This window comes from Dunckerocampus dactyliophorus, chromosome 7 (assembly GCF_027744805.1).
Source record: "Dunckerocampus dactyliophorus isolate RoL2022-P2 chromosome 7, RoL_Ddac_1.1, whole genome shotgun sequence".
NCBI lineage: Eukaryota > Metazoa > Chordata > Actinopteri > Syngnathiformes > Syngnathidae > Dunckerocampus > Dunckerocampus dactyliophorus.
This window is the reverse complement of record NC_072825.1, coordinates 1,518,848-1,543,740: the sequence shown is the minus strand read 5'-3', so window position 1 is coordinate 1,543,740 and position 24,893 is coordinate 1,518,848. Positions and strand designations below refer to the sequence as shown.

Here is a 24,893-nt window from a genome sequence, read left to right as displayed (position 1 = left end):
ATGAAGAATATTTGTCTTACTTCTAGTCAGCCTTGGTCTAGGTTTAGGATTTATAAAAGCACAGCCTTCATAAAGTCATTATTTCTCCCCTTTTCCAGTAAATGGTTAGTCTGAGATGAATAAATTCATCTACAAAAGCACGTAGTCCATCAGACCCAAGAAAACATCCTTTGTTCCTATGCACAATGTGAATTTAAGAAATAAAACAGTTTGCTATGTAAAAAATGAAAGCAATTGGTTGTTCATTACAGTATTTACTGAAATGTTTCGTTTTCCCTTGTGTATTATTATAATTGCTCTTTAACCCAGCAGAAATATGTTTTATCCAATTACGCGATTAATCAAAACATTTCTCAGTAGAGTACTTGATTACTAAAATATTCGACAGCTGCAGCCCTAATTGTGGCACAAACATCCGTATAAGAACAAAGCCAAGTGTTAAGTATGAAACTCTGGACTAACACAATCAGTGAAATTGAAAACTGGGCTGATTAAGCACGTCTCTAATTGCTTATTATTTTTGCTGCAGGTATGCTAGCTGCATGTGGCTCTGATTCTTCCTCAAGTGTGATATTAGATTATAAGCAATTAGCAGAAGACGCCTGACTCCCACCTTGCAGCGCTTTGCCGTCATTGCATATTGCGGCGGCCGAGTGGTTAGCATGTTGGCCACACAGTCAGGAGAAGTTTGCATGTTCTCCCCGTGTGTGTGTGGGTTTTCTCCGGGTACTCCGGTTTCCTCCCACATTCTAAAAACATGCATGTTAGGTTCATTGGAGACTCTAAATTGTCCATAGGTATGAATGTGAGTGTGAATGGTTGTTTGTCTCTATGTGCCCTGCCATTGGCTGGCCACCAGTCCAGGGTGTACCCCGCATCTCGCCGGCTGGGATAGGCTCCAGCATACCTCTGCGACTCTGGTATAACTCTGACTCTGGAGTATAAGCGGCAGAGAAGATGTATGGATGAATGATGGAACTGGAACATAAGTACTTCAAATAAATAACGGAATTATTTCTAAATAACTAATAAATAAAATACAGTTGTCAAAGCAGTCTACGGTGGCCAACTTATGTCACAAGACTAGGGATGCTCCGATCCGGGTTTTATGCTGCCGGGTCCCATCATCCATGAGTGAAATTGGCCGACATAAAGGGTGTGCCGTTTAAAGGGGAAAAGTCAGGACAATTCCAAGGCCCCCAACTGAACAAAAAATAGGTAATTACTAATAAAATTTGTTATAAAAAAAAAGGTGATTTTTTTCTTCATGGAGCCCAGAATTCCTGGCTGCACCCCTGCTACTGGCTATATGATATGAAAAAAGGAACCATAAAATCACCTTAATTTAGCCAAAGACATATTTTTACTTACTTTTCTAGAGAACATATATCATTGGTGACACTTACAGAGGATGAGACGCCTTTTTTAAGGAGCGTTTGGATGTGAGAGTACATTGGTGGAGCCCTAGCAGGACACCCTGGCAGCACGGAGGTGGTCTCCAAGTGAGAGAGCAGTCGGAGAACCCAGTGTCCTTATTTTATGACATTGTATTTCTTTTTGCAGCATCATAGACATTTAAGCAACGTTTTAGCAAAGGTGCTACGTTTAAACTATCCTAAGCACTAAACAGGAGAATGCATATAGTATAGTAGTGTGTATGTGTATAACCATCCAGTGTCCTTGATTTAAAAAAAAAAATCATCGGAACAGAGCGTTGCCATGGATACGCAGCTCTGTAACAGTTGCCACAGCGATTAGAGGGGGGAGCTGAGCTGAAGTGGTTGTTAGGGCGACCGCGGCAAGGGAGAGAGAGAAAGAGAAAGGCATGAAGGAAGGGAGGGAGGATACAAGAGAGCAAACAAGTGGATGAGATCACTTAAGAAGCTGTGTGCGATGACCTCAAATGTCTAAAACACAACAAGCCGCGGAACGGACACTTCCTCCGCACAGTGTGAGGAATGACATGCGCCTCTAAAGAGATGACTGCATGAGGACTTCTGACCTGGAATCAGCTGCTGTGCCTACAGGAGTTTCCTTAAAAAGTCTACAAAAAAAAAAACAAAAAAAAAAAAAAAAGGAAAAAGGTTATCTCTCGATGGCACGGAGCGCTGCAGCATGAAAACTTTGATTAATAGTGCACTCACTCAAGTATGTCAGCCCGCCAGGGAGGGTCAATTTCCCTCAAAAAAGGGACTTGGTGACACGAGACACTATTAAAATGCACTGTATGGACAGAAGTATTGGGACATGTGACAAAGCACCTGCAGCATGAGTGTCCAAACTTGTCCAAGCGGGGGCCACTCTGATATATTTCTATCTATAAAATATGCTAAACCCGTAGCAGTGTATGTCAAGATATGCGACGTAGAGAAATATAGCTGATTGGAATTATGTATTTTTGTTGCAGTGTCTGTAAAAATACAATTATTACATACAAAAAATGTCTTCTTTTAAATTTCTTTTATAATCAAATATGACGTTAATATGACATAAATACACAAATATGACATAATACATTTTCAGTGTGATCTGACACTTTTTTGAGAGTTAAGCACATCAATCCCAGCCATTCAACCCTTTCAGTAGCGGCCGTTTTAGACAATTTTTGGATTTTTCAAGGCACACAGAATATTGTGCTGTGTGGCTATACAAACATGTAACCTACCAAAAGGAAGTTGAGACTCTCGTCTTTCATCAGGAAAAAAAAAGTTTGTTTCTACCTTTTTCCGTTCTTTAGTAATCAGCAGTAGAACATTGGTTCAGTTGCTGACTAAAAAAGGGAGAAAAAGAGCTTTTTGTGAAAAGATACATTTGAAGTGTAACTTTCACTTTGACACTTTTTTTTTCTTTTGTGACAGCTCAAAATAGCTCTAAACAACTATACCACAACATAAACGTCACAAAAAAGCGTTGTTTGACATCCATCCATCCATCCATTTTCTATACCGCTTCTTTACAAATATAACACCATGAACTATTTACAATGTTCACATTTGGAACTAAACTGTGTGTGCACGCGTTATAATTTCCCTACAATGCGTTATCTTCCACGCGCTACACTCCTCTATGCTCTCGCACTGCTTCCTTGCTGCAAAAGATGCATGCCGAGCTCTTTTCAAATGTACTCCTGCCACCTTGTGGCCGTGTTTATGGCTTAAAACTGCATGAAAAGTCACCTTTTTTATTGTGTACTTGCGTTCTTTTTGCCTCTGGCTCGCAAAAAAAACGTGATCGACGTATAAATACGTCTTTGGGAGCGAGCGTTCGTGTTTAAAAAGAACGTATAAATACATCTTTGGTAATGAATGAGTTAATTAATATATTGAATCACTTTTAAATGTTTTCTATATTTTTAGCCATATACTATATACTTTAAGCTCCTCAATTTGCATTTTTACTTAAATTACCCAATACTTGGAAGACTTTGTCAAATAACTGCTATGATATGCTATGATGCATCAACCCGCATTTTCGTCCTAAATTCATTCTTTTCTTTGGTTGTTTTCCTCAGTCATCAACAATTTCCAAGGCAATAGCACTTTCTAGGTGATTTATTGTTTTTGTTGCGTCCAGTAACTCCATTGTGTCAGCAGACACGGATTCAAACAACAACAACAACAACAAGAGCGTCTGTTGGCCAGCGATCACTGCTTAGCGATGGAAAAATATTTCAAACCGGGACTTGGAAGAGGAACGGGACGAAGAGAGAGCTGACAAAACATCTACAGATGTAAGCTACATCTTATGCATCCTGCCCCTTCCCGAGGACAATAAACAAGATTTGAGTCACCGTCTCTTTGTTGTCGCTAATGCCTGACGCACACTACAGCGATTTAACATCTTGCATTTTTGCATCTCAGTCAAAAAAAAAAATAAAAAAAGGCTGGCACAAAAGCAATGTGCGAACACAGAACGCGGGAAGCTGACGAAAGACGGTGTGCAAGACCCGACTCACCTATCCAGACGTCGTTGCCAAACCAGGAGAGGTTCTTCTGGGAGCTGTCGTAGTAGCCGATCTTCTTGTAACTTCCTCCTGCACAAAAAGGAGAGGAGATGTCACAGCGTGAACCAAACTTGTACTCCTCCAGGCCCTAATTATGAAATTGAAACGAGCCAGGTTCGGTCACCGCAGCTGGACCGTGGCTGCCCACTGCTGCTGAGACTCTTCCAGCTGTGTTTGCTGGTCGTCTTTGAGCGACAGCATGTTCGCTGATATTCTTCTAGCTACATTCAGTGATATTCTTTAAGCTATGTTTGCTGATACTCTTTTGGCTGCGTTGGCTGATAGTCTTTTGGCAATGTTTGTTGATACTCTTCTAGCTACAGTATATTTGCTGATACTCTTTTGGCTACCTTTGGTGATCCTCTCCTAGCTACATTTGCAATACTCTTTTGGCTATGTTTGCTGACAACATTAAAGCACAGACGTGACTCAAGAAAAATTATGGTGAAATTTCCAATACATGAATTACGCTGGTATCGGAACTTGATAAAACATTGCCTGTATTGTTAAATAAAGGTCTTATGATACCACAGTTTGACCCTGGAACAGATTATTTGAATTTCCATTCCTCCCTACGGGGTGCCACTGTATTTGTTGTGAGGCATCAAGAGGTCAGTCAGTTATCCTGCTCAAGGTAACATTTCTTACTCTTGGAGCTGATTGGCTCGTGCAGGTGTACCTAATGAAGCGTCCGTTCTGGCACCCTGGTGCTTCTGTGTTAATGAAATGTGTGAGAAGGAACAGAGAGCCAGAAAAAAGGAGGGATGAAGAGCAGAAGGACAAACACAAAGAGGAACAAAAAGGAGGAGAAAAAAGAGCTTTGTGGCAGCCTTGACCAGGAATACTGATGAGATCCCACAGAGATCCGTGGATTCCAGGCAGGTCATTTTATGGCGGGGGCCAAATTACCTCTGACACCTCCACAGCAAATCTTAGAGGGAACGCGAGGAAGGAGTCGGGGGAAATCGTCTGGAATATGAAGGCTCATCCTTCAAGGAAGCAAAGAAGAAAAGAATTGGGGAATAATCCTAAAGCTTGTGATGTGCAGGGAAGTCATTAAGCGGCAAAGTGGAGTCTAAACGCAGCCTGCTGGCCAACCGCAGTAATCCTGCAACCAGACCACTTTGCAACTTCTAGCATAAAGACTCTTGGCTCTCACGTGAGCTGAAAGCACAATTCATGCTTGAAATACACACCCTGCAATTATTTACATCGTAGTTAGTAGCACATAGCTTTTAGCTCGACGGCTAGCAAACTCAACTCTCACTCTGCAGACCTTGGTTCGAGCTGCTGTGACAACATCGGTTCTGTTTCTGCCGTGTTGCGCAATATACATGCCGGTCAAAAGTTTGGAGACATGTCCCCTTCCAAATGAATGACAGAGCGTCTCCAAACTTCAGACTGGTACGGCACTTGTTCATAAATCACCATGCGGTGAAAGAGTTAGCTACCTTTACCTTTCCATTTTTTCATGCACATATGTAAAAAAAAAAGAAAAAAGAAAAGAGCTTTTACATTTAGGAAATAACAGCCTTTCGCCAATTATTGCCTGCATCCAATTAACGCTCCCGTCGTCTTTGCGCTTGAGGAAAATAAACTCCTCAGCGATAATTACAGCATCTTGTTATTATTCTTCAGCTCACTTTTTATTCCAGTTAATAGCAGCACCATCTAGCAGTGCACCCAAACAACAAACACGGCGGACTTTACCGTGCTGTAAATTAGGGGTGGGAATCTCTGGCCACCTCACGATTTGAGGCAATGCCGATCCAGAGGCCTGCGATGCGATGGTAAAGGGATTATCGGTGCATCTTTTTTTTGTAATCAATAGTTTAATTTTTTTCGACATATAATTTCTTTTTACTCATTGTGCATTACTAAAACAAAGCATACTTGTAGCGATCCACAATTAAAATAAATATGAAACAGGTGAATTGACTTCCGTTATCTTTTAAAAATGGGAAGGTTACGTCTACCGACATATTTCCCATTGCACAGAACCAGCAGGAAAAGTCAAGTGCACCAGTAGCGGCGTGCATAAAATTAACAAACTTCTGCATATTCATCTGCATATGTTGTGATCAACATAAAAAAAACCTGCCATTATTCACAAATGAATAATAGACATCTGAATTCAAACTAAAATCCTGAACATAGAATCTCTGACAAAATGATATTTTTGCTGCATAGCAAAGTCAAGGGCCGCACGGTGGTCTAGTGGTTAGCACGTTGGCCAACACAGTAACAGCTTGGAGATCGGGAAGACCTGGGTTCTTCCCTGGGCATTTCTGTGTGGAGTTTGCGTGTTCTCCCCGTGTGTGTGGGTTTTCTCCAGGTACTTCGGCTTCCTCCCACATTCCAAAAACATGCAGGTGAGGTTAATTGACGACTCTAAATTGTCCATAGGTATGAATGTGAGTGTGAATGGTTGTTTGTCTATATGTGCCCTGCGATTGGCTGGCGACCAGTCCAGGGTGTACCCCGCCTGTCGCCCGAAGTCAGCTGGGATAGGCTCCAGCATGCCCCCGCGACCCTAATGAGGAAGACGCGGTATAGAAAATGGATGGATGGATAGCAAAGTCAAAACAGCTTTCATACGAAATATAGATTTCTGTACCAGAATTAATGCTCGCAGACATCAGTTTATTGTTAAAAAAACTAGGCTGCACTTGTTCACAATTGCAGGGTCAGTGAAGTAACGTTGTGATGGGACGTTGTATCTGGGTTCCAGAGTGAGCAACGAAGCACTAAAGCCCCACTTCTCAACCACCGAATACGGCCACAAACCCTCCGCAATAAAAGTGTTTCAAGCAGAAACACTTTTCCGAGTTGGGTGGAAAATGAGTTATCACCTGCTCGATGGTTCTCTGGTCAGTAGCAACTTCAGCTGGCTGTTTTTGCTCCTGGTTCGGGTGGAAACGTGCTATGTGGTTTCTCATATTTGCTGCGTTCCCAAGATATTTGAAGCGCGTATGACAAAGCTTGCATATTGTCCGGCTCATTTTTACTTTCAACTATTTGAAAGCCAAAGTGCTTCCAGACTCTCGCTTTAAATCCAGCTGGGGCAGGTCGGAGTTTGCGTCAGCCATTCTGGTAGCATCTTACACTTAGGTGCACCACCATAAACGGTCTGGGCGGCACTTCCGCGTTCTGCCTTTTTGTTCCATCAGCATCGGCTATTGACATTTATGAATCCATTAAAAATCGTCAATGTCCGCATCGCAATGCATCTAGAAATCAATTACTGTATGTCCCTCACCCCTATTGTAAATGCAGTATTTTGCCACAAAAATATTTTTATTTTGTCTTAAAGCAGGGGTGTCCACACTTTTTCCACCAAGGGCCACATAGTGAAAAATGAAATATCACTCTGCTCCTCTCGCGCCAGAAGACTTTTACAGAAGTGCAGACACATCTTATTTATGTCTTATATGTCTTATTTTCTCTTGTTATGTCTATTATATTGGGTAATAGGAGTGTAAAGGTGACTATAGGGGTGTTACTTGATCTCTCGAGGGCTCTGATAATGTTAAAAACCGTATTTAGAAGCTCGTAATCAGGTTTTCTATGCCCGAACTACAAAAATATTGCAATCTTCCTTTTTCACTTATCACGGTCGGGTCTGGAACCAATTAACGGTGATAAACGAGGGATTACTGTATATGTGATTCTTTTATACCAGGGGTCACCAACGTTTTTTCTTGCGTTATTTCAACCCAAACAGATCAAATATGCTTGTTTTACCAAAACATTCACAAAATGCTGGTATCCACAACTCACATTTTATGTTTCAGAATACATTTCTTTCTAGTGTTCGCACATTATTAACTGAAAACTGGAATGAACAGCAGGCTTGCGGGCACCTCATGTGGTCGTGGGGGGCTACCTGGTGCCCACGGGCACCACGTTGGTGACCCCTGTTTTATACGGTGCAGTAGTTAGATGTTTTTACCTTGAAGTTGTTCAATGAGCGTCATTGCCATCCTGGAACCCTGAGCATCAAACACCACCTGGCCCTAAAAGCACAAGATTAAAAAACAAAGCTGGAAGTCTGGATCGGGACTCTGCAAGCCATCTTGCTTGGGGCTTACGGAAACTCCCTCAAAGGAGCTGGTGTTGAGAGCGCGGTAGATCTCGGACGTGATGTCGTGGTTGTTATAGTTGAAGTCCTCCAGCCGCCGACCTTTTGCCTTGAGCGGTGCCACCGTCTTATTGAGGGCCAGCGCCAGGGCCCAGACGGCATCGTAGGCCAGGGGGGCCTCCTGGAAGCCGCCTGTCTCCTCCGGGTTCATGCCTCCCAGACGAGACATCAAGGCAGCCAGAAACTCTTGTGATGTCTGATTGAGGGGCAAGACGGAATAGAGAGGAATTAAGGAGTCTACTTGCGATTCACAAGAGACAATATTTAAACACGGGACGATGGTGGAGAGAAGGAACCACTGAGCTTCTGTCTGTCGTAAAGCAGTGAATTTTGGGCCAAAATTAATGCACAATTCATTGATTCGTTTCAAATTTAATTTACCTAATTTGTACTTTAATGACACAAAAACCCCGGCATGTTTGTCTTCTGTTTGGGGGATTATTTCTAACAAGTGTTGACAAGCTGTGGTAAAATGTAGCCAACTATGATCTTTATGCTCTTTTTCTGTGGTCTGCAGCAACATGGCGTACAACGAATAACCAGTAAAACATTAATTATGAAAGCAAAGGCACATAAAGTACAGAAATCAACTCAACACAATCCTTATTACCGAGCAAAATGGACACAAGAGCACAAACAGCATGAGATTATACACCTAACAAGCAGCACAGAGCTAACAACATTATTACAGCTCACCTCTGTGCATTTGCACACAGCATTAACACCTGTGAGCAAGGACGAGGCGAAAGGAAGAATAGAAAATAGACGTCGGAGAAGGTCATATGCATACGTCTCAATCAGCGTCACACGACACACAACTATGGTGAGTTCAAGGACCGCTGAACAAAGCAGCTGCAACGCTCGAAGAAGACACATTATTAGTGAAGCATACAAAACCAACTTGCACAACTGTGGGCTGTCTAACATACCAGTGCATCCCGTCAAAACATGACAGGCTCAAGCAGCTCAGAAAATGCACTAATTAGTCACAGCGCCACGTAAAAAGACCAGCTGTCATTTAGCGCACAGTCTCAACAAGATCTTCAAGATTAGTCGCTTTTAAAGCGCAATGTCACAGGTGTTAAACCGCCATATCATTTTATGGCCCGTGAAAGGATGGAAATAATGCACATCTAAAAGACATGATTTCATTTTATTATTTTAAAAAACTATTTGTATGTATATTTTAATTTATTTTTTTTACTTTTGTAACATACTATTCTATTTATAGTTTTTAACATTGTGAAAATACTTTTTTTTTTTACATTATTACTGCTTAACATATTTGCTGCCAATTTAAAATGATTATTTGCCTTATTTATTAATAATGAATCTAATAACTAATGATTTTTTACTAATACAATTATTATCATTAGAATTACACAATAGTTGGCGTCACCTTTCTTCTACACTGTACCACCTGTGCTGCGCTTTCCGATGAAAGACGTGCGTCTAATCTTTCTTTTAGTAGGTTCCATCTTTATATGTTTATATAGCCACAGAACACAATACACTGTGTGCACAATCAGCTCAATTGATGAACGCTAACTAGCAGACGGTGACCTAACGATGTTGCCACCACCAGTGCTGACGTCTGAAAGTGTTTTACTCCACAACAACTGATGGAAGACGAGGACCGACAAACGCCTCACATAGTGTTTTGGATGCAAACTAGCCCTCAGTGATTTGCCAGTGGCGTGCTCGAGCCGTAGAACAATTAAGCTCGTCTCCAAGTGCTCATGTGAGACGAGAGATTATTCTGAGAAATCATCAAGATGTCCCAGAGGATTCCCTGAGGCCCACGCACATCCAATTCAGCTCAGACAAGTCCAATTCATTAAAATTCCACCTTGGCATTTAAATGTGCCACCGTTTCAATGTGACGTGCAATCGCACACCCTACGATGCCGGCAACACCGGCGCCCCGACACGGGGAAGTATGCCAATTTCAAACTTGGAAATAGAATTTGAAATAGACTGATAATGTGCGGGAGCCTTGCTTGTAAGTGGGACGCCCTAGTGAGGAGCACGTCCGCGCCAAAGCAGCAGAAGGTTTGCTTTTTTAACACCAACAGCTGCTGATGAAGAGTACCGGGGGAGAGGGGGAATGAGGAAGGACAAGTAAACAAGAGGAGGAAAAGTCAGGAAAGGTCAAAGGGAGAGATGCTTAAGAGGATTAGACAGCGTGAATGTGGAGATGAAGCAGGAAGTGGCACAGAGAAGCTAAAACCAAAGCAAAAATGGAGGACGAGCTCCAGCGAGGTATTTTTAAGGGGAAATCCTCCCTCTGTTGCAGATTTAGGAAACATATTCTTGATAAACAGCGCAATAACGCCGGAATATTTATCTTGGTAAGCACCCAAGGCGCTAACAGTAACAGTTTATACGCGACAATGAATGACTTGAATAAATGAAAGCTTTGCCAACTGTTAGCGACAGTGCAAAAATACCAAGCAAAAACCCCCCACGTTTATGATCCACATTAAGCCACATTAAACCATATGACCGTATATTTTGATGCACAAAAACCAGGACACGACAATAAGATACTCCAATGATACAGGACATTTACTCAAGGATGTCTTATAATTCCAATGCATTTAAGCAAGCCTCCTTTGCACAGATAGAAAATTGTTATTATGAGCCTGCGATGCGCAGCAGCCCATCCTGCTGTGCTATTCTTCATACTTATTCGTTATTATTATTATTATTATTATTATGTCTTATTCTGCCGCAAATAATGCCAGACAAAGCCCACACGTTATATCGCTGCAAAGGTCTGTATTGCAGGTAGTGTGCTATTTATACTCTGTCACCATGGCGACGTGATTGACAAACAAAATCGAAAACGCCAAGAGCTATTTTAACTTCATCCTATAATGCATTTCGTCCCAGCAAAGCATTTCACTGGTTATTGCTACCAGGACGCTGCAATGACATCAGCCTCCCTCTGGGCTCCTCTGGCTACCTCAGGTGGACAGAGGCAGCATTGCAGTGAAAGCGCAAACAGTTACAGCAATATCCCACTTCGAAGGTTCCTGTGTGAAAGGCACAAATGGTAAATGCAGTGGATCCCCGCATATTTGTGATTTGTGTTGCGTTCGGAAGCCCACACGCACATTTCCCCAACGGGAGGATACTAGGGGTGTAGCAATACATGTATCTATATCAAACCGTTCAATACACATGCGCAGTTTCATATTTATTTTATGTGCTGAAAGCTCAGCGTATCTGCGATCAACTACTCTGGCTTAGGTTGCATTGTCAAACACAGAGCCACTGAGCTCCGTCTCCCACATTCATACCATGCTGAAAATGTTGAAAAATGAGAAAAAATTTTAAAATGTTGGCAATCTAAATAAAATAAAAAATAAAAAAGGCAAGGTAATATATATTTTGTAGCGAAAAAATATCGAACCGGGTTACACATTTGTATGAAATAGTATTTTTTTGCATGGACATTAGTGTGCAATTTCGATACCCACATAGTCCGTGCAGTGCAGTTACATTGTGTGTTCTTATTTTTGGTTGGACGGTGAGTGATGCCCTCTTGTTGGCTTGTTTTGAGTGTAAATGTCAAGTTAATTCATTGTAAACAGACAGCATTTCCACAAGCAAATTGATGTTATTTACAGTCGTGCCACAGCCGTAGCCCAGGCTTGATTAGAGTGGTAAAAATAAACACTGGGGTGGGAAAAAGCGGGGATCTACTGTATTACTGCTGTGTCTCTGATGCACCAGTTTTTAAGGCTATTTGCCGGTACATCGCGATAACATCCAATATTCCAATATTTGATTATTGACGTTCTCCTCGGCACACCTAATTAAGGAGGATGTCATCGGCACTCATTGAGCATGATTATACTCGTAAATGTCACATGCCTCTGTTGCCGGAGGGAAAAATCCGTCGTTAAGATTCCTAGTGTGGGAGAGATGTGTATGCAGGTAATTAATTTTATAACAAAGCATCCAATTAAAGCGGAGATACGATACTGTGGACGCTGCGGTGGCTCGGGGAAGGCCTCGCTGCAACGTTAATAAACTAGCCGCACAGCAGTGCCACTATAATAAGCTACAGGTGTTAATAAACTTCAGCATCATTAAAAAACAACCACCAACCTGTGACTTGTTGGAGGATTTTTCCATTATGTTACTATACATTACTCATACATACAGCATAAGTACAGGTCTGCAGCAACCTTCGCTTCTACACTTCAGCCTTGGCAGAGGTCTGCGTTCTACTACTTCTTCTACTATTATATATTTAAGTACACGATTTTATTTCATGATGCTGCACCGCATTGAAAAGCACCACGTAATGTAAAGTGAAATAAATGAATCACTAGGTGGTGCGTAGGAACACAAACCTGATTGGTTGAACTGCAATGCAAGCCACGCCCACACGTAATTGATCCATAATGCGTTTTACGGTCAGCAAGACATGAGAAGCCACCGAATATGTAAAACGTCCATTAGATTAGATTAGAAAAAGCCAGGAAATGAATATATCGGGAATGAAATAAATACAAAAGAAATGCAATGAACTCATTCAATACCAAAGACGTAGTTATATGCTTTTATAAACACGAACGTCCGATCCTAACAACGTATTTATACTTTATAAATACTTTATATTTTACGTTTTTTTGCACAAGAGGCAAAGTTCAGAGCAATTTCAAGCCATAAAAACGGCCACGGGGTGGCAGAAGTGCATTTGATAAAAGCTCGGCAGAGATCATGTGGACGGTAAAACTACACGTGACAGGAAGGAGGAAGTGACGGAGCATGGAGCGTGCAGACGTTTACGCATTGTAGGGAAATTATAACACATGCACACGCGTGCACACACGCATGCGCACACGCATGCACACACATAGTTCAGTTCCAGATGTGAACATTTTAACTAGTTCATATTGTTATATTTGCAAATAAATTGTTATTTGGATGAAAAACAACCCCTTTTGTGTTGTGTAAAAAAAGAAGAAAAGAAAAAGAAAACCCTTTTTGTGTTGTTTATGCTGTGGTATAGCCGTTTAGATATCTGAGCTATCACAAAAGCAAAACATTTGTGTCAAAGTGAAAGTTATGCTTCGAATGTATCTGTTCACAAAAAGCTGGGTTTCTCCCTTTTCTAGATGGGAACTGATATTTTCCTGGAACGTACCTACTGTATGTTCTACTACTGATTACTAAGGAACGGAAAAAGGTAGGAACAAACTTTTTTTCGGATGAAAGACGGGAGTCTGATCTTTCTTTTGGTAGGTCCCATGTTAGTATACTGTAGCTGTAGAACACATTTTTCTGTGTGCCTTGAAAGATCCATCAAAATCATTCATAAAAAAAGGTCATGAAATAAATAAACTGGTCATGAAATACAGAAATTGACCTATAAAAAATAAATAAAAGGGTCTTGAAATAAACAAAAAGCCATTCAATAAATAAAAAGGGAATAAATTGGTCATGAAATTAATAAAACGGTCGTGCAATAAATACATTGACCAGAAAAAAAATAGATTAATTTAATAAAAGAGTCATGAAATAAACAAATAGCAACTGAATCGAAAAAAAACTGATAAAATCACTAAATTCGTCAATATTTTTTTTAAAGTCATGAAATATATAAAAAAAAATTAAATAGCGTTAGGGTTAAATACACATTGGCCTGGAAAGAAATTAAGAAAAAGCCACTCAATAAATAAAAAGGTAATTAAATAATTAAGTTGGCCATGTTTCAAAAGATTAAAATTCTAATCAGATTCAAATTTCAATAGATAAAAAAGGTCATGCATTAAATACACTGACGATCAAAACAAATTAAAAAATATTTAATAAATATTGTTAGGAAATGAATAAAATGGTCATCCACTAAATAAATTCATAGGTTAAGTACATATAATTATTTCACATGAAAGGTAAACAAAATTGAATTGCTAATAATTTAATTATTTTTTGGGGCTCTCGGTGAAAAAGGCCTTTGGGTGTTTTAAAATGTGCTATGTAAATCCAATAATTTTATTATTATTATTATTATTATTATATTTTAATTCATTACTTTAGATTTTTTGAAAGTGTGATTGTAGTATATATGTGCATATTAGATAAGGCGACTTGACCAAACATTACATGTGGAGTGTTGAGTTAGTGCCCACCATGTTGGAGACGCCTCGGACGGTCTCAGGGTTGAGCATGACAATCTCTGTGGTCACGTGACCCTCCACGGCCTCCGTCATGTTCTCCACCGTGCAGTTGATGGCCGGGTCCTTGATCTTGAACCAGTTGTCTGCATACCAGCCAATCAGGAACCACACGTACTTCTTCCCGTAGAGCTTCTCCTTGAACACCTGCAGCGGCGGAGGTGGAGGCGGGGGATGAAGAGACACGAGGGGCATCATCCGCCTTGTTCCGCCATTCAAACAGCTGATTACAAAACCCGATTTGTGCTAATAGCCAGTCAGGTTGAGTCTAGCGGGATTAATTGAGCAGAAGAAAAAAAACCGGCACTAACCTCGCAAAACACCTTCCTAGCTTCTGTCTCGTAAAAGAGCCCCACGATGATCCTCGCATCCTGCCGCTGCATCACACAGAACGACAACATGAAGCATACGGCTTACTTAGATCAACAGAAACATATGAGAAAAACGCTGCCGGTAGCTCGTCTGAGCTGAAAGTTCCAGACGCTCAGAAGTAGCTCATTAATGCTGTGCATTAATTTCTGCCAAATGAGCTGCGTACTAATGAAATATGCAGCTGTGTGGTGGGTGGGGGTGGCTCACAGCTGAGGTGAATTTTTAATCAAAGCACCTTGAGATTTTTGACAGCCACAGCCGGGTCGGTGAGGAAGCTCTGCCGAACGCTGATCTCTATGCCGGCCTCCTTGACTCTCTGCTCCAGGTCGTCCAGCGTCTGAAGGGAGGGAGAGAGGAGAGGGCTTCGATTGGCAGGACTGATGGGCATGAGGCGCACAAAGGCAGCGTGAGGACATACGCAAACAACAAAGGGGCGGCAAGGGAGCCAACGGATCTTTACACAAAGAACACGACTGCAGAGAGCCGGATCATTAACCTCCATTAGGGCCGCCGACATTAAGTGCCTCCATGTCGATTATTTGGTCGAGGGGGGGGGGGATACACATTGCGCGGTCGATGCGCTTCACAACCGATATTCCAACAAATACGTTGAAAAGGAGTCCGATAATCACAGAGAGCGATGTGGCCCTGGCGCCGGTAAACAAACACCAGGATGACGATGGCGGCTAATTAAAACAATCCTCTATTAACTAAACATCAATGTGGACACGTAGGAGGTGATTACAAAGTAGGTGACCGTCTGAATGTCATTTGAAACACAGCAATGAGCAAAACAGTATCTTCTCAGGGGACAATACCATAGAAAGTAAACGTGGATATACTTTAGAGTAGCCAGCGTACAGCTTGTGTCGCAGTATATGGACTTTTGAGTCAACACACAGCCATTATCATCTAAACAGTTGGCAACACAAGCGAGGAGATAAATGTGTCTTGATTACAGTCAAGTATGGCGGCGGTAGTGTGCATAAGTGCTGCCGGCGTTGGTGGAGCCACGGTTCATTGGGGCGAAACATGTGGTGTGACATTGTTAGACATGTTGGGAGTTCATCTTTTCCCTCAGTGAACCACAGCTGCCCAGTGCCGGCAACATGCACTGTACCACCACCATGCTTGACTGTAGACGAGACACAATTATCTAGCCAATCGATGAGAAAAGGTTTTGTCGCTCCTGAGCATTTAAGGCAACACGATCTGGGAACAAAGTGTGCTTGATTGGCGGATATTACGATTTCCCTCTCAGGAAGACAATGTATGATATGCTGCATGCGGTAGAAAAAAGGAGGGGATCATGCTCTGCTTCGCAACGCCACAGCACCTGTTGGAATTCATATTTCCCCCCCAGTGGACCTCAGCTCCCCAGCGCCAGCAGCACTCATGCGCGGTACCACCACCATGCTTGACTGTAGACGAGACACAATTATCTCGCCCAGCGGTCAGGAAAAATGAGGGTTTGTCGCTCTTGAGCGTTTAAGCCACCAAGATCTACGACCAAAGTGTGCTTGATGTGGCGAAGACAATGCATGATATGCAGGCCCCCCCCATCCGCCCCAGTGCCGGCAGCACTCATGCACGCCACCACCACCGTGCTTGACTGTAGAAAAGACACAATTATTGGTGTTTGGTGTGCTGACTCAGTGGATAGTGAATGTTTACTGCTATACAAGCTGCACACTGACTACCGGAAAGCTCTAGCCAAGTTTCCTTTCTATGAAATGCTAAAAATGCTTGCTGAAATGTGATTTTGGGTGTCGAGGGAAAATCTGCTGCCGGCTCCAAAACAGACGAGACGAGAATTTCATGCTAAATTCACGCTACAATGTCAGTTAGTATGGGAAGCCACACATGCGAGGGGAGGGGTGATCTTCAATGAAGGGCGGACACCCACAGCTATTTGAGTCAGGTGATAAGAATGTGGAGGACTTGTTTTGGCGATGAGAGGCCTCTAGCCTCGAGCAGATAATCGTAGCAAGTCAGCGTGACATTAATGTGCATCGCAGCAGAGCTACATTACGTATGCGTAATTATAATTATTATTATAACTAATAGTAGTGCAATCAAATGGAAAACATTGCATAAGTGCAATGACAAACCCTATTTTGCTGGCAATGTGTATGTGTTTCAATTGGACACCGACCGAGGTGAAGACTTCAGTGGTCTGCTGGATGGTGGCGATGCGAGTCCACTTCCACTTCTGGAAGAGCTGCACCCTGGTGGGGTTGTGCAGCGTGGCCGACGGGTGCGTGCGGAAGAAGGTGGGGAAGCGCTGGCGGTTGGACAAGGCCGGCGAGCTGGAGCCATACGAGAGCTGCGGAGGACAAAAGAGGGATTGACACCAGGTTCCTTTGATGGCAAAGCGCTCAAACAGGAAACAATGAGTTTTTTTAAATTCAATTTAGGATTGTTTGGCCACGTCAAAGGGCTGCTTGTTTGGGCTAATCGACCTCATTTCAATTCTATTCTATCTCGTTAAAAAACACATCCGGTGTGACGGAGAGCCTGTGGCTTGGCTAACGTGTGTCTCCAGTGGAGCAGGTGGGCGTGGCAGCGGTGGCAAATGTGAAGAACCTGGACGGTTCTTCAAACAATTACTTTCACAATGACAACTGGAGGTAAAAAAAAAAATTTAAAAAACACTTCATGGCTCCCCTTAAAAATGAGAAAGATGGCATTTAGGAGGCCATTACAGTGACACGTTACACCCCCCGCCTCATTACCTATAGTGGAGGTGCAGCTGAATGAAGAATGTCAGACATCTCGGCCACCGTGGACTCTTCACAGTAACAAATCCCTGCAGCAAGGTGAAGTCATTGATATGACGTACGGTGCAGCTACACTGTCAGGTGGGGAGGGCTAATTTTGACAAAGAAGCCAAAAGACTATTAGAAGCAATTTGGGGTGCGCTGTCCCACTCAAGCGTCCTTTAGAGGCGAATGACCTGCCAGCCGTGTGACAAACGGACAACTAGAAGAGGCCAGGCCGACATCAAGTACCATAACACTGGTTGTTTGTGTACAGCTTTCTGTCTGTGAGGCTTTGTGTGTGAGCTGTGTCAGTCTCCGGCAGGATGTGTGTCTCCAAGAGGCACTCTTGTGTACTTCATCCACTTTTGACATTTACAGCCGTCCCTTGCCACATCGTGGTCCGATTTTCGCAGCTTCACTCTCAAATTTTTTTCAAAAACATATTAATAAATAAACCATGCGGATTCGTGGTTGAATGCTAATACGAAGCAAATTGTATGTATTTTTGGCCAAGGTTAAGCACAAAAATGGCTACATGAACTATACTCCTACTAAAACTCAACTCTGAACCCCCGACCTCACTTCCTCACATTTATTGCACGAGCACGAGTCTTATTTATGTTTTAAATGGCTTATTTTCTCTTATTATGTTTACCATATTGGGTAATAGGAGCATAGCATCTCCACATTTGGTGACCCTTGACATGGGTAAAAATGTCAACCGACAACAGAGACAGCAAGACCGTGCCGGAGCCGCTACAAGCTTACGAGTTAGCTAATATCGGTGCCATCTACGACACACCCATGCCCGTGGTTTCAACATATCAAGCCCGGTTCCGACTGCGAGGAATAACACAGGACGTGAAGAAGTAATTCCACATATTGGCGCCGCTGGATGCCTCGATGACGGCGAGTACGGGAGCCCATAGGCCTATACATACAGCAGTTTTTATTATCGGTTTTAGTTATAGGGAAAAACCCGACAACGACATCAACTGATATTACATTCTTATGCCAATTTTAGGCCCACCGATATTATCGGAGATCCCTAGTAAATATTAATTTAGCACCAAAATGAGACAGTAATCGTTACTCCTGTTTACATTGTACACATTCCCAGTGAAAAGTAGAGCACATGAGAGAAATAATTGATTTTTCTCAGGTTTGATGCTCACATTAAATATTACTGTTAAAAAATCCTTACAAATTTTTGCTTAACAGGGTGTTAAAAAAGGCAAATGCCACTGAATATGTTCAAGAGCTGTCATTTGTCGTGCTAATGGTGGCTACTAAAAGCTAAAAGGAGCCAAACTCAACTGTCACTGCTGGGTGGAATTGTTGCTTTTCCAGGCCAAGAAGATTTCCCAACAGTCGGAAGAACTTGAATTAAAACACAATTAAGACTTAAGCGGCAACAGGCGAGCATGATCCCACATGCCAGCATCCCCCAACGACATCAAATAATATCTCTTAATTACAATTCGTCGGGTTCCCCGCAGCCCTCGAGCGCTCGATCAATGGCCCACCGTGCTTTTAGAGACGGATAGAGAGAATCAAATTAACAGAGTGAAAAGAGGAGGCAATTATATCCCTTTACTGATCCAGGAAATGCAGGTTTCTCTCTTGACATATGAGGAGGCTGCCGCAGGCAGAAGTAATCGAGTGCGGCGGTGAGGACGTAGTTTCAGCGTGTCGTAAAGACGGACAGATATCTTTTGTGCAGTTTGAGGTGTGCAGGAGGAAGGACAAGAAGTGATTGTCCTCCGTGACCAATGCCTTCCATTGCCAGACAAAGCTAATCGAGAGCAGAGTGAGCGGGGGAACACGGTGCACAGAAGGCTGCAAAAATATCCGCTCCGGAAAGCAGAAGACAGCTGCGGTCTTTCTTGTTTACGCCGACAAACAAACGTGTTAAGCGACACACACACACACACACACACACACACACACACACACACACACAAGTTTGGACAATGTGCTTTGTCCCGCGCTATTATGTCCTTGTCAACGTCTTTTGCTAAATTGTCTCGCTGAGCGTCAGCACTGATTACGTGAGGCGAAGACTGTTTTCAAAATCAGCCAGACGCCACATTGATTTGGGCTGCTTTGTGCAAAAGCAGCTCCCATTTACATTTGAATTTCATGTGAACAAGTGCATTTTTGTTTTCAGTGTTCCCATGGCAGCGGAGTTTGTCATTTTCCACAAACGGTGAACTCACCACGATAAGGTTCCACATGCGAGCCGCTTCCGCCACCAGCGTGGAGACGCCGCTGCAGCCTGGCATCAGCACGATCTTGATGGGCTCCGTGTAGAGAAGGTCATACAGCAGCTTGGTGGCTTCTCCTGGGTCGCACTGGACGGACATCATCAGAAAAACAATCACAATAAGAAGAAGAAGAAGAAGTGATGGAAACACCCACCCCTAGATAGATGAGACCGCCACCTGTGTACACCAACCACTTTGGAACATACATACACACATATACAGTATATATATATATATATATAGGGGTTTAATGAGCTGGAAGCCCAAATTATGTAAAAATAAACAAATAAATACTTGAAATCGTTTAAATTGTGGGCCCTGAATCTATAATCTATGAAAGTTTAACTTTTTGAATGGAATTATGGAAATTAAACAACTTTTCCATGATATTCTAATTTTTTAGAAAGGGTCTGTATATATATATATATATATATATATATATATATATATATATATATATATACACACACATATATATACATATATATATATACACATATATATACATATATACATATATATATACACATACATACATATATATACATACATACATATATATATATATACATATATATATACACATACATACATATATATATATATATACATACACATACATACATATATATATATATATACATACACATACATACATATATATATATATATACATACACATACATACATATATATATATATATATATATATATATATATATATATATATATATATATATATATATATATATATATATATATATATAAATAAATAAAGAGGCTTTGCTACACATCTTAAAATGCAGCCTGGTGCTCTGCCAACTATCTATCAGTCAGCTACAGATGCGGGAGCTGTACCTTTGACCATTTTGTTTTTCTTCAGCGAATGTGCTAAGCTAGCAGGAAGTGGCGTCGGGAGGTGGGTGACAGGCAGGAAATACTTTCAATGTTAGTGCAGACCTGCCAACGGGTACAAATGTATCGTACTCATACCAACATATGCAAATAAAGACATTTCATGAAAATATTCAATTGTAAGTTTAGTGGCTACTTTTTGGAGAATCTACTTTTTTTTGATACACCCTGTTGAGTGAACCTGCCAAATTTAAAGCGCAAAGTGGAGAGGGATTACTGTATCTGTTTAAAAAAAAAACACACACATCCTTTGTCGGAGGCAGGGGTGGACAGACACAGCTAATTAGCATTAAAGCTACATACAGAGCTACATACAGTACATACAAAACGGCGTCTTCCTAGTACGCAACACTAAGTTCCAAAACACTATTGTGGCACCTCTGACACTTATTTCAAATTATTGCAAAATATGACAACATGGGATCTTTAAAGTAATGCTGGCAGCAGTTTGACCCCGGAACAGATTACTTCCATTATTTCCGATGGGAGGAATCATTCCCTGAATTCTCACACAGGCAAAAACCCGAAACCACAACAGGTGGAAGAGGAAAGTAACTGATAGGAAGCCGTATGTCTCGCCGGCCGCCCCGTCAGACCGATGAATGACAGAAAGCAAAGGCGCGGTGCCGCCCGCCGGCATCAGGCGTAAACCGTCCTGACACGTGTGATGATTCAGGGCCGCAGAGGAGCGGCTGGCCCAAACAAACACAATGCAAACTCTCCTGATGGGTGTCACAAACAATCGCGCCGCAAGCCGTGACGGCCGAGACCAACACGGCTCCTCAATTAGACTGTTTGTCTTTGCGGCGCCATTGTCTTGTCGAGGTGATCACAGCAGAAGAGCCCAGAAATACCGTGGAGGCGGAATGATCACAGTGGCCTCATGTGGAGCCGCTGAAAAGTTTTAGCCTTCCGAGGTAAGAAGTTAGCACAATGTGTGTTTGAACTGTCGTAAAGACAGATAAGGCCGATCACATTTAGGCCGTAGTCATATTTTTCTTTCTTTTATCACAGCTTTGACAGCACCTGAGGCATGAAAGGAAATGAAAGTGCAAATGCTGGCATTATGCGTGTGCCACTATGGCGGATTAGACTTCACAATGCCAGCTCCACCTGCACAATCTAATAAATAAGATGGATCCCGTATTCCGCATTTACACAGATAATAACTCTCATTTTTGATTGTCACCAATATCGATAAGGTTGCCTGCCAACCTTCGCTTGAAAAACAGAATTGTCCTGGATTTTGCTGCAAAGGAACACACTCTGTGCCTAATTAGACTGACTGATTTTGAGAAGCAAAATCTGCCACAGCACATTCTAAAAATATAATTCAACAAGAAAAACTTAAAAAAAAAAAAAACAACAACAAAAACAGAAAAAAATGGAAAAACAAGCAGTAATTTTACAAGAATAAAGTTGTAATTAGGCCTGTCACGATTTTTCTGGTCGATAATTGTGCTACAAATTATCGTCAATAATCGAACATTTTTTTATTGTTGTCATAAGGTGTAATTCACATTTGTAATTCACTACATAAGTATAGTGTACCTGTGTGAGCCACATTAGCTTGGCACAGAAGTTGCTTGTACATATGTTGCAATGTAGCGAGTGACACTGTCTGTGAGCACGCACCATTTTGCACTGTTTTCGTGACGAGGGCTCCGCTGCCCGAGCACCCGCATCGACGGTTTCTTTTCCCAGTTGAGAAAACTGTCCGTGTCGGTCGCTGGTGTTCATGCGCTCACGTTCTTAATTCTGTTTGAAACCGCAATATTCCCACCTGGGACTGTCGGCTGTGGCATTCGCCTCAGAAACCATCGCTTCTGTGCCTTCATTCATGTTAGCGTATGCTAACCCTCTGTAGCCACTCACAGGTGGCCACGCCTCCACAAAGAGGCTGAATGAGAGGACAGGAGGGCTCACTCTCTCCGTTCATTCCACTGTAGAACCGATGCACACAGACAGATGCAGAGTGAACCCTCTTGTGATACGCGGAAACACACGCATCCAAGCACATGTCCATTTATTGAGGGTGTCACTGTTATCGACCTGTTTTTTTTTTTTTTACTTTCGATTTATTAATTATCGTGACAGGCCTAGGTGTAATCGAACAAGAAAATTTTGTAGTTTTACAAGAATAACGTTGAAATATTATTTATTATATTATTTATTATTATGTCATTTCAGTAGCATAAAGTTTAAATATTAATAAAATAGATGTAAAACAAACAACAAAGTTGTACATTTTGGAAAATTTAGGTTGCAAAAAAGTATACGGTACATATAATGTTACAAGAATAAAGTCTAAATATTATGGGAATAAAGTCATAATTACAAGAAGAAAATTTACAAGAAGAAAGTTGAAATAGTAAACAACTGTAATTTTACATGAATAAAGTCATAAATATATATATCTTTAAAAAGTTGTATTCTAACGAGAAAGAAAGTTGCAATTTTATGAGAATAAACTCATAATACAGTGGTACCTCGGTTAACGTCCGCTTCGGTTAGCGCGATTTTCAGTTAACATACAAAATCTTTACTAAAATTTTGCCTCGGCTTGCGTTCACCTGCTTGTTTAGCATAGATGTCATTTGTCATAGCTGACCTATTGTTAGCAAGCTAGCTTCTTTGTTAGACACCAAGGACGCACATTAAGAACACAGTTGGACTCATGCAGTGTATTAATAACACGATAAGACACGCATCGTATTGTACGCTAAGCGGAAAATGTATGTAAACCAAAGGTGTAATCTCTTGATGTTAACTGAAAACATGCTAAACGGGGTGGATGCTAGCCGAGGTTCTGCTGCATTAATTTTTTCCTTTTAATTTTGCGCTAAAAAATGATTGAACAATTTGTTTGCTGTGTACTCGTATTACTCCAAAACATGCAATTAACTTCAGATTTGAGTCACGTTGTCTAAAAATCATTTCACACAAATAAAAAAAGGCAACAAAAAAAAGACAGGGTGCCCCCTTATTCATGTTTCAGGGAGCTGGCAACCCTAGATATAGAATAATTACTAATTATTTAGTATGCTTAACTTAATCAGCATCATTTCTTTGCACTGTTGGTCAACATTTAACAGAATTAGCATGGACAGGGAAGGCAGCGTCACGCTATTGATTGGAAAACCAGAAAAGACAAGCTTGTGCAAGGCAGCGTTTTTTTTTTGTTCGCCTCCATTCAATCACCCGGCTGACTTCACAGATCACTTCCTCCCCTCAGGGGGTTTGGAGATGAAGGAGGCCGGGGGGGTGCAATCAGGCTGTGCAGCGTTCGGGATGTAAACAAAGCAGGTATGTGTGTATGAGCAGAGGGGTGGAGACAAGTGGTGACATGCGTGTACTGTTTATTTAAGAGAAAACTGCACTTTGTTTGCAATTTTGCCCATCATCCGCAATCCTTATGTGAGACACAAACACACACACACGTCCTTCTCTTTTCTGTGTGTTCTAAAGATATAAAATCCCCCAACAATGTTTTATGGTTTTATTTCCATGCTGTAACAGGTACATTCATGATAACATGTAATACTTGCCGTATTTTCATCCTTTTAAGCATTACCTGACCTCCCTTCGCGGGCGCATTGACTTGACAGAGCAACATGGAAACGAACGCGTACACTTTGCAGGTGTGAACTTTTCCAAACTCAAAAACAAAACAAAAAAAGCAGCAGCAGCTCCAATATGTAGCGTTACCTTTTGGTAGCGGCCTGAGGCATTGAGAGCATAGTGCTGACGCGCTACGGGCGAGCATGTGGTGAAGCTAGTCGCTAGCCGGTGTGGTGTGGCAAGGTATCTATATGCCAGTGAGTAGTAGTAAGTAGTTCGATTGGCGTGACTATGGCAAGAACAAAAATGTCACTGTAGCTTGTTTAATACGCACGTCACATTATATGTAAATGGAGCGCTGTTGGTGCTTTTTGGAGTTCATTTCAGAAGGCTTTATAGGTGGAAATAAGTGTTGCCCATTACGTGCATTCTTAGCAGCGTCTTCTTAACTGTTTTTATATCTTTAGAATGTACAGAAAAAAGAAAGAAGTGTTCATGTCTCAGATAAGGATGGTTGATGATGGGCAAAAAAAACTATTTGCTTTAAAGACACCCCATCCTGCTCAATTCAGGGCCTTTTAAAATGATATTGGATCCCAGTGGGGCACTGCAGTAGATCCCTGCTTTAGGACAAAGTTCGGTTCCGAACCCACCCGCAATTGGCGAAATTACACAAGT

General features: G+C 41.8%; 1 protein-coding gene across 3 annotated transcripts in view; it reads right to left on the bottom strand.

The window, feature by feature from the left end:
- The window catches only part of gabbr1a (gamma-aminobutyric acid (GABA) B receptor, 1a), a 74,196-nt gene that overhangs the window by 15,387 nt on the left and 33,916 nt on the right, over window positions 1-24,893 (bottom strand). For all 3 annotated transcript variants that reach the window (XM_054780693.1, XM_054780695.1, XM_054780694.1), the window contains exons 9-16: window positions 19,692-19,826; window positions 16,866-17,036; window positions 14,946-15,047; window positions 14,650-14,715; window positions 14,294-14,485; window positions 8,095-8,340; window positions 7,956-8,019; window positions 3,956-4,033 (exon numbers count right to left, since the gene is read on the bottom strand). In XM_054780693.1, the coding sequence (XP_054636668.1) occupies window positions 3,956-4,033; window positions 7,956-8,019; window positions 8,095-8,340; window positions 14,294-14,485; window positions 14,650-14,715; window positions 14,946-15,047; window positions 16,866-17,036; window positions 19,692-19,826 (1,054 nt within the window). The remainder of the gene's footprint in view (window positions 1-3,955; window positions 4,034-7,955; window positions 8,020-8,094; window positions 8,341-14,293; window positions 14,486-14,649; window positions 14,716-14,945; window positions 15,048-16,865; window positions 17,037-19,691; window positions 19,827-24,893) is intronic.